Here is a 15186-nt window from a genome sequence, read left to right as displayed (position 1 = left end):
TTCCATCCATCATCAGTAGCATTTTGTTCCTGTTAAAAGTTCTATTGCTGATTCCTGAACTCAGCTGGTCTGCATGACTTGAAATCATTGTAGGTCCCTTTAAAGATTTGATCATATTTGTCATAAAGAAAAACATTCAAAATAAAGGGAAATAATACAAACATTTGGTTTTTACATTTATTTAATATGTTGTAAAAGTGACAGATGAAAAATCAAAAATGTACATTAAAGGGCTTTTGCAGTTTAGCCCTTTATTTGTTTTTTTCATTTTTTTTCCACTCATTTCAACAAACCCCAACACAGCAGAATGTGATTTTTGTAAGATATATTTATTGTATTCTTAATGTTTTGATGAGAAATGTTCCAGTGAGTCATCATGACACCAAAGGTGAGTCAAGTTTCTTCCATTTCTCTGATCAGATGTGGTGCACTGATCCATAACATTGTGATTGTGCTGTCAAGCCTCCATAAGACCTGTGGGGAACCCGAGACAGTTCAGCATCAGTGGGACCCCAAATTTACCCTGGTCCGTCTGCGCTTCGTGTTGGAGCCTTTCTCAGTTTGTTTACATTGCTTCCGTTGTGTCTCCGGTCTGGCCCCCCTGCCCCCAGAGGAATGGTTTGTCCTGCTACCGCCCTGGGGTGAGTAGCTCGTGCCGCTTTCTTCGCTCATCTAAAAGCTGAGCAATCAGACCTCATGCCCTCTGAGGTGAATGATGTTCATTTTTGGACCTCCAAAATTAAACTTGACGGTAATGTTGGTGTTCACGTCCGTTATCGCGTAGTCAGTGGGCACGTCATCTCATAAACATCATCATCTCAAAAATCAAATAACATTTTAATTTGAAAGTAGAAAGGAAGTTTTTATTTTGAAACTCAGACATTTTTCCGTTTTTTTTACTGCGACTTCACACGTCAACGGACTAGAAATAGAACTGCTGCGTACAGATTGCGTTGCGGTGCAGAGAGACGGATGTCAGACGCAGATGTGACGGAGGCGATCTGATTGATTCACGGACGTTCTGTTTTTTTATGTCAACACAAAGGAGACGCACTGCAAACAAACCAGTGAACGTACCGGAATGAGCTGCAGCTGTACGCTCACTTACCGGGCTGTGCAACTGCGGCCTCGGATCAGGCAGCGCCTTGGTCTTTGGCATAGTTTCCTTCCAGGACTTGTCCGCCTGAAGAAACAGATTGTACTCCGCTGGCAGCTGTCTCTTCATGTCTGTGTTCATGTCTGAAGCCATAAAAGTTCTCTGTAGATACAGCCAATTTCTTTGGCAGGTGAGCCACTCAGGCTGGAGAAGAAAGTCGACGAGGTGGAGAAGTAAGAAAGAGGCTGTGAGGTGAGGCAGAAGAGATGACTTGAACTAAATAAATAAATGAATAAAGCAGATGGAAAAATATTCAGCAGAAGAGAATGTCCTTAAAAGCAATCACTTTAAAAATATATTAAGGTTTGTTTTTTCCCCTCCACCAGGGGGTGATGCTGTTTAACAGGATGGAGTTCAAATCTGAATTTGGATCTGATGCCATAGAGGGTTTTGCATTTCCAGCACCAAGAGGGCGACTCCAGCCTGACAGAGCTATAGAAGGCAGATAAAGCTGCCATATCAGCAGAAGAATCACTGCTTCACATGTGAAGGGCACACAGATTGTTACCAGCGTCAGAGTAAACAGGCTCAGCAGTTTGTCCACCCCTCAGCCTGAAAGCAGACAGGTAGCGAGACGATGCCACTGTTTCTAAGTCGACCATGCTGTCATGCAGGAGTCCCTTCACACAAACACAAAAATATGATTTCAGATAGACAAACGCCATGGCGGTTTCTCTGTAAGTGCAGCACGTTGCCACCTGGATCTCGTCAGTGTCTCCCAGGCTGAAGGCGTCCTTCGAGTCTGGGTGAGAGACAACAGCGAAGCTTGTTTTCTTCCTCACATCCTCAATCTGCAGGACTCAGAAAAAGGTGTTGAACAGCATGCACTCAATTTCCTACAGCCACTTAGTCTATCTAATGCAAATGTCTCTTCATTTCTGTGGCTGCACATCAGCCTCCCATGGAACTACATCCTGCTTTGGGAAACTTGCATTCCATCATCCTCCAGTCATTCTGGACTTCATGGAACACACGTTCATCACAGGAAGGTAGACCATACACCTTTGACACGATCGTCTCCAGCAAAGCCTCCTCTGAAACCTAAAAGGTCACGAGATTAGAGGTTTCAGTGATCCTGATGGACGTCACTCTAAACAAAAATGAAACAATGGCAGCAAGAAATTCAGGCTTTGGATGATTAATGGGTCTCCAAATTCAACATAATTAATAAGAGTCTTGTATCTGTATGCAAGTGCATACACTGATGACATTTGCTATTGTTTACCTCATATAAATGTATTTATTTGGCATGGATGGAAGGAGCAGGGGAGCTGATGCTAGATGTCCTTTAATCCCCTGCATAGATTAATATGTATTTGGATCACTGCAGCTCCAGAACACAAATGAGTAAAAATAAACCTGTGCAGAGGCTGGATTGGCATGTTTGGCAGATTTTGTCAAATATTTGGAGGTAAGTACGTTACCCATGCATGGCAGCACATAATTAAATGTCAGCAGTTGCTATTTAACAAGTTTCTTCACTTTATTATATAAACATGCCATCAAAAATTGACTCTTCACCCAGAAGGTGAACGGAAAATCTACAGGAAATTTCACACTTTGTTGGTACACTAGATCAGGGTCGTTCATTCCTGGTCCTGGAGATCTACCACCCTGCCAGTTTTCCAGCTCTCCCTGCACTGCTTTCTGCTGATTACCTGGACCAGGTGTGTTCATTCAATCAGAATCTGGAGACATCTGATAGTGCTACTCAGCAGCTAGGAGGGCTTGGAGATCTGGAAAACTGGCAGGGTGGTAGATCTCCAGGACCAGGAATGAACAGCCCTGCTCCAGAGGAATGAAAAGGATGGAATTATAGGCATTTCCCAAATGACTTGATGCATTTTCAACTGTCTGCATGCGTTCAGAAGATCTGTCACTTTATGTTAAGCCTGTCAGGAACTGGTGGTGGAGGAACCAAAATGCAGGAGACCCGGCTTGGTGACAAAAAATAAAACAGTTAATTAAACAAACTGAAACATGACAAAACCATGGGGAGAAACAAAAAGGTGAAAAAGTAGAAAAGAGCAGATGGCCTGACACTGATGAACTGAAAGGCAGACACTTCCATACACTGAGGGTTATTACTGGTAAATGAAGACCAGCTGTGGATGAACAACCTGGATCTTGTGTGACAGACAGGGCAACTCAGAACATGACCGAAACAGCCCAAAAACCAAACTAAGCAACAGAACCCTCACCAAGCCAACAGGGCTTCCATCAACATCGTGATGACATCACAAGATGACAGCAGATAGTTTTTGACTGGCACATAGAAGATTTAGTAGCAAACGTTTCATGCTTACTTTGGTGGAAAGAGTCCTGCTGTGTGGAGGTAAGAAGTTGGGCTTCATTGAACCTGGATCTAGACTTTCTTTCCTTTTTTTTTTAGTGTTCCCCACATGTTACAAACCTCCTCTTCAGTCAACTGATTTTAGCTCTTGTACTTTACTGTAACGTTGTTACAATACTTAGCATAAAAGACGTGCAATACTGTGAGAGGAGGAGTCTTTGCTTCATTCATCAGAAGCCTTAGGCCTCAATCACATGTGCCTGTACGGGGTTGATCTGTACTAGTGCTGCGGGTCTCATGGTTCCCCGGGCCCGTGGAGGGTCGTATAGAGAAGCAATCAAAGGTGTGCCGTGCAGGTTCCTTGGGGCCCCCTCAATGGACGTCCTGAAAATGGAACATACCATTGTCGTGCATGTGGTAACATTTTGTGAAGTATTTGTGAGAATAATGTAAGTTACACACACGTATATTGTATGAGTGATGCTGTTGTACAATGACCTTATGCCGCACTGTAGTCCTTAGTGAGGTGGGCTCACTGGCCCCTTACTGACCACGCACAAATGCTGCACGCACGGGGTGTGCATGTACTGTGGAAGTGCAGGTAAGATAACTGTAGGATGAGAACACAAAACACACACGGGGCTCCTGGTGCAGTGTGCAGGTTTTCAGTGGGGTTAAGAAAAGGGGAAAAAATCAGAACAAGTCTGCGTTTCACCTATTTCACCGTTACTTACTCTTAAACGTGTTGTACAAGTTTTCACTCTGACCATGAACATGTGCATGAACATTCTTTCTCTACGGGCTCACCGAGTGGTCTACAACCTGTACATGTTTGTCCGTTTTTTGCCCCAGGACAGCCCATATCCACCCATACGGGCATTTGAGACTAAGGCACAAGAAGTGAGACATTTGGTTTCCACAGAGGGCAGCAAGAACAAGACTATTGGTTCTTCTGACCAGAACGTCACGACAAGAGAAGTGTATTCAGACCGAACATGGCTCTTCAGTTCATCTCGAGCTTGGAACGCACCCTGACAATGTAAAATGAAAACCTTATTAAATAGACCAATCAGTGGGGCTGCAGCACATCTTATGTCCATGGACAGTTAGGTTAACGTTTGACAGCATGTCTGGCCATGATCTGGACCAGAATGTGTCGTATTCCAGGCCTTGAGGGCTGGTGTCCTGCTGCTTTTTTCAAATATTCCAGCAGAGTTAGTGGGAAAACAAGCAATGCATCGGCCCTGAAGGACTGCAGTTTGACACCTGTGATCTGGGCTCTGTTAGTGGGGTTGAGGACCTTAACTGGAGCCCAAAGGCTAGCTCATAATCTATGCGTAGCGCGGCATTCGTCTTCAGTGCAAGGCTGTGAGAGAGGGAGTAATGGTCTCTCTGCACTGAACATCATATTTATGAGAGGCACAAGTGCAGAACTCCTGTGACGTCCCCCCAGGGTCCTCCTAGTGAAGCACATGTCATGTGCACCAAACATTGTCACAGCGAAGCCTACAGCGACAGCATGACAGCAACAGCAGAATTTGCTGTTTTGGAGTAGATTTAGGAGGAAGAGAGCCACATGTTTGAAGCAGAGGAAGGAGGGTGTTGTTACTAAAAGTTGCAGAAGGAATGAAGAAGGAGACACGGATGTCTGTTGGAACCAGGTCACATCATGTTCGCTTGCAAGAGAAACTTTGGTAGTGGGATGAGTCAAAAACAAGGTGCAGGAAGTCTATATTTGGTGCTGTAACACCAAATCGATATCCTTCCTGACATAATGTTTTACTTCTTGATGAGTATGAAGCAGCATTAAATCTTCATCTGCACGAGTCACAAGTTTTCTGACTCGACGTTCATGAAACACTGGATTTTGCTCAAACTACATCTCTATTCAGTTGAACAAAAACTCAAATTTTTCACATTTTTGATCTTCTTTGAGCTATGGACTCGAACACCTCACAAGATGAATCCCTGTCCATTCTTGTTGAATTTAAAATGTCTGCTGTTTAGCATCCTTAGTGTTTTTCTTTTACTCTGTTATTCAACAAGTGCCATGCGTTTTAGAGAACGGATAAAAAACAGTTAGTCAGACACACAAACTCTTCTTTTTCCATATATTCACGCAGGCGCTGTGACGTGCAAGGGGGTCTGTAGGAGTTATAGGGATGTTGGAGCCAACCAGCTGTTGTCAGGCGAAAGCAAGGTACCACCTGGAATGTTTGGCCAAATCCGAATTGCTTCCCTACCCATATGGTTTCTCCGTACCTTTACATTTATCCCGTCAACCGGAAAGATATGGGGAAAAAAATTCTACTACCGCTTGATGACACCATCAACAGTGGTAGGTCAATGACATTGAGAGTTGTAGTTAAGCAGCTTTACTGCCACCTACAGGACAACAGCCACTTTGAAGACTTTCAGTCGGGGTTTAGACCTCACCACAGTACGGAAACTGCACTAGTTAGAGTCTCTAATGACTTGTTATTGGCCTCAGAAAAGGGACTACTTTCTATTCTGGTCCTGTTGGACCTCAGTGCAGCCTTTGACACTATCGACCACGGTATTTTACTCCATAGATTAGAGCAGGACATAGGGATCAGAGGATCTGCTCTCCAGTGGTTTAAATCCTATCTGTCTGATAAGTATCAGTTCGTTAATGTAAATGGCCATTCCTCTCAGTGCACTCGAGTCAACTATGGAGTCCCACAGGGCTCAGTCTTGGGACCGATCCTGTTTACGCTTTATATGCTACCCCTAGGAAACATAATCAGGAAACACAGCATTAATTTTCATTGTTATGCCGACGATACGCAGTTGTATTTATCCATGAAGCCTGACCAGAATGACCAGATAGAGAAACTGAACGCCTGCATCAGTGACATCAAGACCTGGATGACAATTAATTACCTCCTCTTGAACCCAGAAAAAACTGAGGTCATTATACTTGGTCCTAAAAACCTCAGAGATACTCTGTCTGCTCAGATAGTCTCCCTGGATGGCATAAGTATAGCCCCCAATTCCACAGTTAGAAACCTTGGGGTTTTACTTGACCAGGATTTATCATTTAAGGCTCACATATCTCAGGCGTGCAGAACTGCCTTTTTTCACCTGCGGATTATTGCTAAGATCAGAAATATACTTTCTAAGAGTGATGCTGAAAAACTCATCCATGCATTTGTTACGTCGAGGCTGGATTACTGTAACTCCTTGTTAGCAGCGTGTCCTAAGAGTTCCTTAAGAAGTCTCCAGCTTGTTCAGAACGCAGCAGCTAGATTGTTAGCTGGAACCAGCAGAAGAGATCACATCACTCCTGTGTTAGTTTCGCTCCATTGGCTCCCAGTTGATTCCAGAATCAAGTTCAAGATCCTCCTGTTAACCTATAAGGCCTTACATGGAATGGCCCCGTCCTATACTAAGGACCTCATAGTCCCTTACCATCCAATAAGAACACTTCGCTCGCAAAATGCAGGACTGCTTGTGGTTCCTAGAATTGGTAAAAGTACGGTTGGAGGTAGAGCGTTTAGCCACCAAGCCCCTGTCTTATGGAATAAACTCCCAGCTCATGTAAGAGAGGCCGACTCAGTTTCTACATTCAAAGTTAGACTGAAAACATTCCTCTTTGGACAGGCTTATTGTCAGACTAGTTAGTATTCAGAGATTATTTAACTTAATGTTAATTTGTTTAAATTAAACTTAATAATAACTATTTCTTTTAAAAGGCTGTTAGAAGTTGAAGCTGGGGTAACTATGGTGCACTGGGGTTCTGTCCTCTTTCCTTTTTTTACTTCTACCCTTCCTCTCCTCTATTTTTGATCATCATTTATCATTTAGTTCTCCATGCCTCTGTTTGGTGCAGTGCGATTCATGTATTGTCCCTCTTTTCCTCTCCCCTCCTGGGGAGTGGGAGTGCTTCCAGACTCCAGTTGGTTCATCCGTGCTCCAGTTCCTGACCGTTTACCTCGCCTTTGCTCCCGCTCCTACACCTGGCTGTGGATCCTGCCTCTGGCTCATCTCTGGCTCGTCTCTGCTCTGTACCTGACCGAGTTCCTCGTCTCTGCTCCTGCTCCTACACCTGGCTGTGGTTCCTGTCTCCGGCTCGACTCGCGCCTTTGACTGTCCCCACAACCACGGCTGGATGAAGCTCGTCTGCTGGACTTTTATATATGTAGTTGTAGATTTAGATAAGTTAATTCTTCTCTAAGATTTCTGGTAAATCGCCTGTCCGTCCTGGGGGAGGATCCCTCCTTCATGTGGGCACCCCTGAGGTTTCTTCGTTTTTTCCGGAATCCGGTTTTTTTGGGAGTTTTTCCTTACCGCGAAGGGGGGTCTAAGGGCAGGGATGCCAGTATAGCTTAGTCAGTTTGTTAGTTCATTTTAGTATTTTCCTATTGAACTCTTTGTATTCACGATCCTTTTGATTTCATGTTTTACTTCGAAGCCCATCGAGACGACTGTTGTTGTGATTTTGGGCTATACAAATAAAATTGAATTGAATTGAATTGAATTAGCGCGACATCAGCCCGAAGTTGCTACAGATCCACCTTAAAAAAACACTTTTGGATACCACTACAGCTCTAAATGCCCCTACAGTTGGAGCAATGGGGAGGAGCAATTCGGATTCGGCCTTTGTCAGTCCTTTGCAGGGATCAAGTTTTCATACTGGAAACAAACGATAAGTTCATCTTTTAATTTGCTCTACGTAAAATGTTCTACTGGTTTAGTTTTAGATTTAAAAAAAAAACTCTTCCTCTCTCCAAACTTTTTTAAGTCTCTTGTGATCGCTATAGATTTTATTAGACAGACAGGTGCTTTGAATGTTTTTGTTAAAGTTTAAATTGAATTGACACACTTTAATTCTCTGTTTTCCATGTTGAAATTTAAACACATTCAGCTGAGTTTTCTTCTGTCAACTATGTGGATTACAATCTGTCAGGACAAATCAGGGGGAAAAATGCATGCAGCTTGATCAGTTAGCACCTCATGTAGCGCCTTGCCAAACAAGAAAACCCCAAGCTCTTCCCAAGCAGCCAAAGGAAGCTCCTCAGCATTCAGCGGGGCGCACACCAAAGACTCCAGTGACTTCCAGTGCTCTGGTTTCATACTTGGGTTGCTCAGATCACTTATCACAGGCAGCTGCAGGAAACAGACAGATTTTAATTAGATAGCACGTCGGAAATAAACCTGTGGTAGCATCGTTCATGATTCCCATCTGCCAAAAAAGAAAATCGATGGCTCCACATACCCAGCCTCTGCTTCATGAACTCCACTTTAACCTTTAAACCCGGGACTAAAGTGTTTGGAGGCAGCTTCTCCAGCTTCTTGACATGCTCGCTGAGTTTTCAGTCTGTGAATAGAGCCGCTCAAAGTCCACTTGCTTTAATGTGTTCTAAGAGTATGTACAAAAGAAGAACTGTTTTTGCCTGTGTATGGATGCAGACCAAGCTTACATGTAAATTTCCCATTAGCATCTCACCTTCCACCGTCGCTCATATTAAGTTTGGCACACGTGCAGAGATTCCGAAAAGAAGCTCCTTCAGCCCAAACTCTCAGTTCAACTTCTGCAGGGTGTCAAATCGGGTCCCTTCCATCTTTTTTCATCATCATTAAAATAGCTTTTCTTCACTGCAGTAAAAGTTCCAACAAAAAACAAAAAAAAAACAAAAATTGCTGAAAAGAATCTTGAATTTCTTCTGGTAGGCATCTGCAGGCAGTTGTGAGGTTCTGTCTGGATTTCACTCAAATAAGGACGCACTTCAGAATAAGCTTCATTGATGTCGAAGAGTTTTTGTCTAGCCACAGGGGTTGCAAGCCAGTTGCCTCTGTGCCGGTCCCAAGCCCGGATAAATAGAGAGGGTTGCGTCAGGAAGGGCATCCGGCGTAAAAATTGCCAAAATAACCATGCGAATCATCCACAACACTTTAGACATACTGGATCGGTCGAGGCCCGGGTTAACAACGACCGCCACCGATGCTGTTAACCTACAGGGTGTCGGTGTAAATTTGACTACTGTTGGTGGAAGAAAGAGGGGAGGCAGAAGGGTCCGTGACCAGAGAGAGAAGGGAAAAGGCAGGAACATAGGTTTGAGAATAGGGACTCTTAACGTTGGCACAATGACAGGGAAAGGCAGAGAGCTGGCAGACATGATGGAGAGAAGGAAGGTAGATGTACTGTGTGTGCAGGAGACAAGGTGGAAGGGCAGCAAGGCACGTAGTATTGGAGGAGGATACAAACTGTTCTATCATGGTGTTGATAGGAAGAGAAACGGGGTAGGTGTGATTCTGAAGGGGGAGTTTGTAAACAGTGTTCTAGAGGTGAAAAGAGTCTCAGACAGGATGATGAGCCTAAAGTTAGAAATTGAAGGGGTGATGGTGAATGTAGTCAGTGGGTATGCGCCACAGGTTGGCTGTGAGTTAGAAGTGAAGGAGAGATTCTGGAGTGAGTTGGATGAGGTCATAGAGAGTTTTCCCAGAGGAGAGAGAGTTGTTATTGGAGCAGACTTTAATGGGCATGTTGGTGAGGGCAATAGAGGTGATGAGGAGGTGATGGGCAGGTTTGGTGTGAAGGAAAGGAATCTGGAGGGACAGATGGTGGTGGACTTTGCGAAGAGGATGGAAATGGCTGTAGTCAACACTTACTTCCAGAAGAGAGAGGAACATAGAGTGACATACAGAAGTGGAGGTAGGAGTACTCAGGTGGACTACATCCTATGTAGACGAGGTCATTTGAGAGAGGTTAATGACTGCAAAGTGGTGGTAGGAGAGAGTGTAGCCAGACAGCACCGCATGGTGGTGTGTAAGATGACTCTGGAGGTCAGGAAGAAGAAGAGAGGGAAAACAGAAAAGAAGACCAAGTGGTGGAAGCTACAGAATGAAGAAACTTGTGAGGAATTTAGGCAGAAGTTGAGACAGGTTCTGGGTGGTCAGGATGAGCTTCCAGATGACTGGGAAACTACAGCAGAGATTATCAGGGAAACAGGTAGGAAGGTGCTAGGTGTGTCATCTGGAAAGAGGAAAGACGGTAAAGACACTTGGTGGTGGAATGAGGAAGTACAGGACTGCGTCCAGAGGAAGAGGTTGGCTAAAAGGAAGTGGGATGTAGAAAGGACTGAGGAAGGTAGACAGGAGTACAAGGAAGCGCAGCGTAGAGTGAAAAGAGAGGTGGCAAAGGCCAAACAGAAAGCTTACGATGAGCTATATGACAGGTTAGACACAAAGGAAGGAGAAAAGGACTTGTACAGGCTAGCCAGACAGAGAGACAGAGATGGGAAGGACGTGCAACAGATAAGGGTGATTAAGGACAGAGATGGAAAGGTGCTAACAACCCAGGAGAGTGTACAGAAAAGATGGAAGGAGTATTTTGAGGAGCTGATGAACGAGGAAAATGACAGGGAAAGAAGGGAGGAAGATGTGGTTGTTGTGGAGCAGGAAGTAGCAGAGATTGGAAAGGATGAGGTTAGGAAGGCTCTGAAAAGGATGAAGAGCGGAAAGGCCGTTGGTCCTGATGACCTACCTGTGGAGGTATGGAAGTGCTTAGGAGAGACAGCAGTGGAATTTCTAACGAGGTTGTTCAATAGGATTTTAGAGAGTGAGAAGATGCCTGAGGAATGGAGGAGAAGCGTTCTGGTTCCGATCTTTAAGAACAAGGGTGACATGCAGAACTGCAGCAACTATAGAGGAATAAAGTTGATGAGCCACACAATGAAGCTGTGGGAAAGAGTAGTGGAAGCCAGGCTTAGGAAGAAGGTGGATATTTGTGAGCAGCAGTATGGTTTCATGCCCCGTAAGAGCACCACTGATGCCATTTTTGCTTTGAGAATGTTGATGGAAAAGTACAGAGATGGTCAGAAGGAGCTGCATTGTGTGTTCGTAGATTTAGAGAAGGCGTATGACAGGGTGCCGAGGGAGGAGCTGTGGTACTGTATGAGGTCGTCTGGAGTGGCAGAGAAGTATGTCAGAGTAGTTCAGGATGTATGAGAGAAGTATGACGGTGGTGAGATGTGCTGTAGGTCAGACAGAAGAGTTCAAGGTGGAGGTGGGACTACACCAAGGATCAGCTTTGAGTCCTTTTTTGTTTGCTATGCTGATGGACAGGCTGACAGACGAGGTAAGACAGGAATCTCCCTGGACAATGATGTTTGCGGATGACATTGTAATTTGCAGTGAGAGTAGAGAGCAGGTGGAGGAACAGCTAGAGAGGTGGAGGTTTGCTCTGGAAAGAAGAGGCATGAAGGTCAGTCATAGTAAGACAGAATACATGTGTCTGAACGAGAGGGATCAAGGTAGAAGCGTTAGGTTACAGGGGGCTGAGGTGAAGAAGGTGCAGGAGTTTAAGTACTTGGGGTCAACAGTTCAGTGTGATGGGGAGTGTGGAAAAGAGGTGAAGAGGCGAGTGCAGGCAGGTTGGAGCGGGTGGAGGAAAGTGTCAGGAGTGTTGTGTGACAGAAGAGTGCCAGCAAGACTCAAAGGAAAGGTGTACAAGACAGTGGTGAGACCAGCTCTGCTCTATGGGTTAGAGACGGTAGCAGTGAGACAGAGACAAGAGGCTGAGATGGAGGTAGCGGAGATGAAGATGTTGAGGTTCTCCTTAGGAGTGACCAGGTTAGACAGGATAAGGAACGAGTACATCAGAGGGACGGCTCATGTTGCCTGTGTTAGCAACAAAGTCAGAGAAGCCAGACTGAGATGGTTTGGACATGTTCAGAGGAGGGATAGTGGATATATTGGTAGAAGGATGTTGGAGATGGAGCTGCCTGGCAGGAGGGCAAGAGGACGGCCAAAGAGGAGATATCTGGATGTCTTAACAGAGGACATGAAGTTGGCTAATGTTAGGGTAGAAGATGTTCATGATAGAGTGAGGTGGAAAACGATGATTCGCTGTGGCGACCCCTGATGGGAAAAGCCGAAAGAGAAAGAAGATGTCGAAGAGTTTTTGATTCTACAATAAAAATAACATATTTACAATTAAAAATATATTTACATGAACACACGACAGAGAATAAAAGAGTGTCATTCAGAAGATTACAGGTAAAAGTACAAGTAAATGATGCCTGACGAGGTGTCGGCACTTTCCTACTTAAGACTGGAGGCAGCGCCGGGCGAGTTACGCCACAGTTTGGGAATGGATTGTAAAAGCTTGGGCTAACGTGTCTGCTTGCACTGTTCTTCAAACTTTCGTAAAAGCCGGCATCATTGATGAGGAGCCGCACGGCAACGAGACGGACTCTGACAACGACGAAAGGCGACCTGGCGTGTTTGACAGAAATTTAGCCCAGCTGTTTTTTTCAGATACAGAAGATGAGGACTTTTGGATGCTGTTTCATGACCGAAAAAAAGAATAGACGGATTAAATCCTAAAGGAGGATAAACAAGCAAAACAGTGAATTCAGGTTTTAATGTGGAGAGAATGCAGAACAAACAACAGAGTTGACTGATAATCTGACCTGAATTTGGAGTTTGACACTCTGAAAATAGAGGTTTTTCTCCAGGAGAGACTTCAAACAGGGACAGTCTTGATATTTAGGTTTTGAAACCTATTAGTTACCATGAAGAACAATATTGTTTTGCCCATAATCAATCACAGCTTGGACAGATTTTAAATAGCAAAAACAAACTTTAGAGGGGGACAAACAGGTTACGCTAGGAGGACCCTTAGACTTTCAAGGCGATCATTTTTACCAAATGTAATGAAATTGCTGTGCTACCATCTTAAATTATACTCAGCATTTTAACCCAAAACTACCAAATTGTTTGTTTTGGGAGAAATTTTACATTTTTCTGCTCAAAAGAAAAAAACAGATCATAAATATGGGTCAGGATGTGTATTCTGTGTAGTCTGGATGTCAAACAGTAGTAAGTGCTTCTTATCTTGGCTCATTGCCCAATCCTGTATGAGAATTTACAACATAATCAAGGCCCTACAGGCAACAAGGAAGTTAACAAATGTAGAAAGGTGGAGATAATTCAGCCTCCGATTTTCAGAGCTTATCTAAAGGAAGGCTTGCTGTCCCAGACCGCATTTTTAAGCCAACCCCTCTGTGAAACTATGTGATAAGAAGCTATTGGCTAAAGTGCTGTCCAAGTTTTTTCACTCAGACCTTTTAGAGCACCTGTAGCCTCACACCTGCAGAACTCCATCCCAGTCCAGCATCACTGGGGTCAGAGGCTGTTGAGCTGTAGGCTTGGTTTGGTGCTGATAGGTTGCTGTGCCCTCTGAGGTTATGGAAGAAAAAAGGTGGAGGAAGTTGATTTTGGGTATTTTCTTCACCTTCACCTAGAAAATTGAAGAACATCCCCACAATGACAAGATGTTGGAGAGATCAAGTCTTTTGGTTGTCGTGGGGACATCTCGGTGTTCAGCTGTAAGAGCTGAATAAAGTTCAGCAAACCTCCTCACTGAGAAAACTGTCTCCACTTCCCAAACCCCAGACGAATTGGAAATAATAGATTTATTTACAGAATCTTTAACTCAAATATCCATTGAATTCATTTAGATTTGGGTAAAAATGTATTGATTTTAAGACTCACAATGTTCTTGTGGCCTATTTTTGATGGAGGACACATAAAGAAAATTATATTTAAAATTGCCTTTCTGAGTATTTCTTTATTCAAATTGTTATGACTCGAGAGCAGATCAAAGAACGCTTGGAAAAAAATGAGTATTTGTGACACTGGCTGGGCCAAAAGCTCCCCTCTGATGCATCAACTTGCAGACAAATAGATCCGTGAACGTCTTTGTTTTCTTTGTCCCGATCTAAACTGTGCGGCTGGATACCTCAGATATTGGTCGCCTTTTCTGTTGTTAGGTTGGGGGTGTGAGGGGCTGTAAGCTAGCAAGAGAACATGTAAACAGAGAGCTCTCAGTTATGGGTGACGGCAATGGTAGCACTTTTCTGACAAAAAGTGCTTAACGTAAAAATGTTTTCCAAATTTAAAAACCAAAAAGCAAGAGAAAAAAAGAAACACTGTAAAACACATACAATGGCCCAACCAATAAGATGTGAAATAGAACTTTGGCCTGATGCTACATGTGGAAACGATATATTGGGGACAAAAGATGATTGGAGTGGAACTTTATCTGCACACAGTTTTTTTTTTTAACTTGTCCTGTCCAACAGCTAGGCAGACAGATGAGAGCTGAGGGCCTCTTGTGTTGGACATATTTTACTTTAACAAGAGGGGTTATTAATCTTCAGACAAACCAAAGGTATGACTGAATAAACCCCTTTTGTAATTGAGGCCAAACTTTCTTAATTTCAATCATGTTTGAAAATCTTTGGTGTTGGACCGGACGGAAAAAGAAAGAAGGGAAGAAGAGAGAGGGACGTTAGACAGAGGGGGGGGGGGGGGGGGTAGGAGGGTGATAATAGGAGGGGAAGGGGGGTAAGACCATGAAGCAGCATAAAGCAACAAGTTTACTGGTTGTTAATCATTATGGTAAGGTTCAAATGCTGTACAAAAAGGGCGGGGCCTGTTCACACACACTCAAATATTATAAACACACCTGCTAGCTGCAAAAATGTCCACCTGTCGACATGTACACAAAACAGATAGTGTTCACACACGCATACTTATGCCTTAAAACCAACTAGTGTGAAATATTTCAGTCATTCAATCATGCAAACTGTTAGTGCAAAGGTGAGCAAACACCTGTGCTCAGGTGAGTGTTTATGTTCTTCTAAAATGGATGGTGGAACGTGACAAGAAGGAGGGAGAGTGCCCAGCCATCCCCACCCCAAGACCC

General features: G+C 44.0%; 1 protein-coding gene across 3 annotated transcripts; it reads right to left on the bottom strand.

Annotated features, from left to right (window-relative positions):
- Positions 1 to 225: 225 nt before the first annotated feature.
- LOC105354968 (dynein heavy chain 6, axonemal-like) lies at positions 226 to 2783 on the bottom strand. 3 transcript variants are annotated; one of them, XR_002290866.2, is made up of 3 exons: positions 1855 to 2783; positions 1109 to 1776; positions 226 to 474 (listed from the first exon to the last, which is right to left on the bottom strand). XR_002290866.2 is itself a non-coding variant. In XM_011480499.3 (3 exons), the coding sequence occupies exons 1-3, from the start codon at positions 1819 to 1821 to the stop codon at positions 394 to 396; spliced, it is 471 nt and encodes a 156-aa protein (XP_011478801.1). In that variant the 5' UTR covers positions 1822 to 2783; the 3' UTR covers positions 226 to 393. The 3 variants fall into 3 exon arrangements, 1 of the variants encoding a protein (XP_011478801.1); XM_011480499.3 differs by having other exon boundaries at positions 1109 to 1341; positions 1665 to 2783; XR_909476.3 differs by having other exon boundaries at positions 227 to 474; positions 1109 to 1300; positions 1665 to 2783.
- Positions 2784 to 15186: the final 12403 nt, after the last annotated feature.

This window comes from Oryzias latipes, chromosome 1 (genome assembly GCF_002234675.1).
Source record: "Oryzias latipes chromosome 1, ASM223467v1".
In the NCBI taxonomy this organism is placed as follows: domain Eukaryota; kingdom Metazoa; phylum Chordata; class Actinopteri; order Beloniformes; family Adrianichthyidae; genus Oryzias; species Oryzias latipes.
This window is presented reverse-complemented; position numbering and strand designations above follow the sequence as displayed.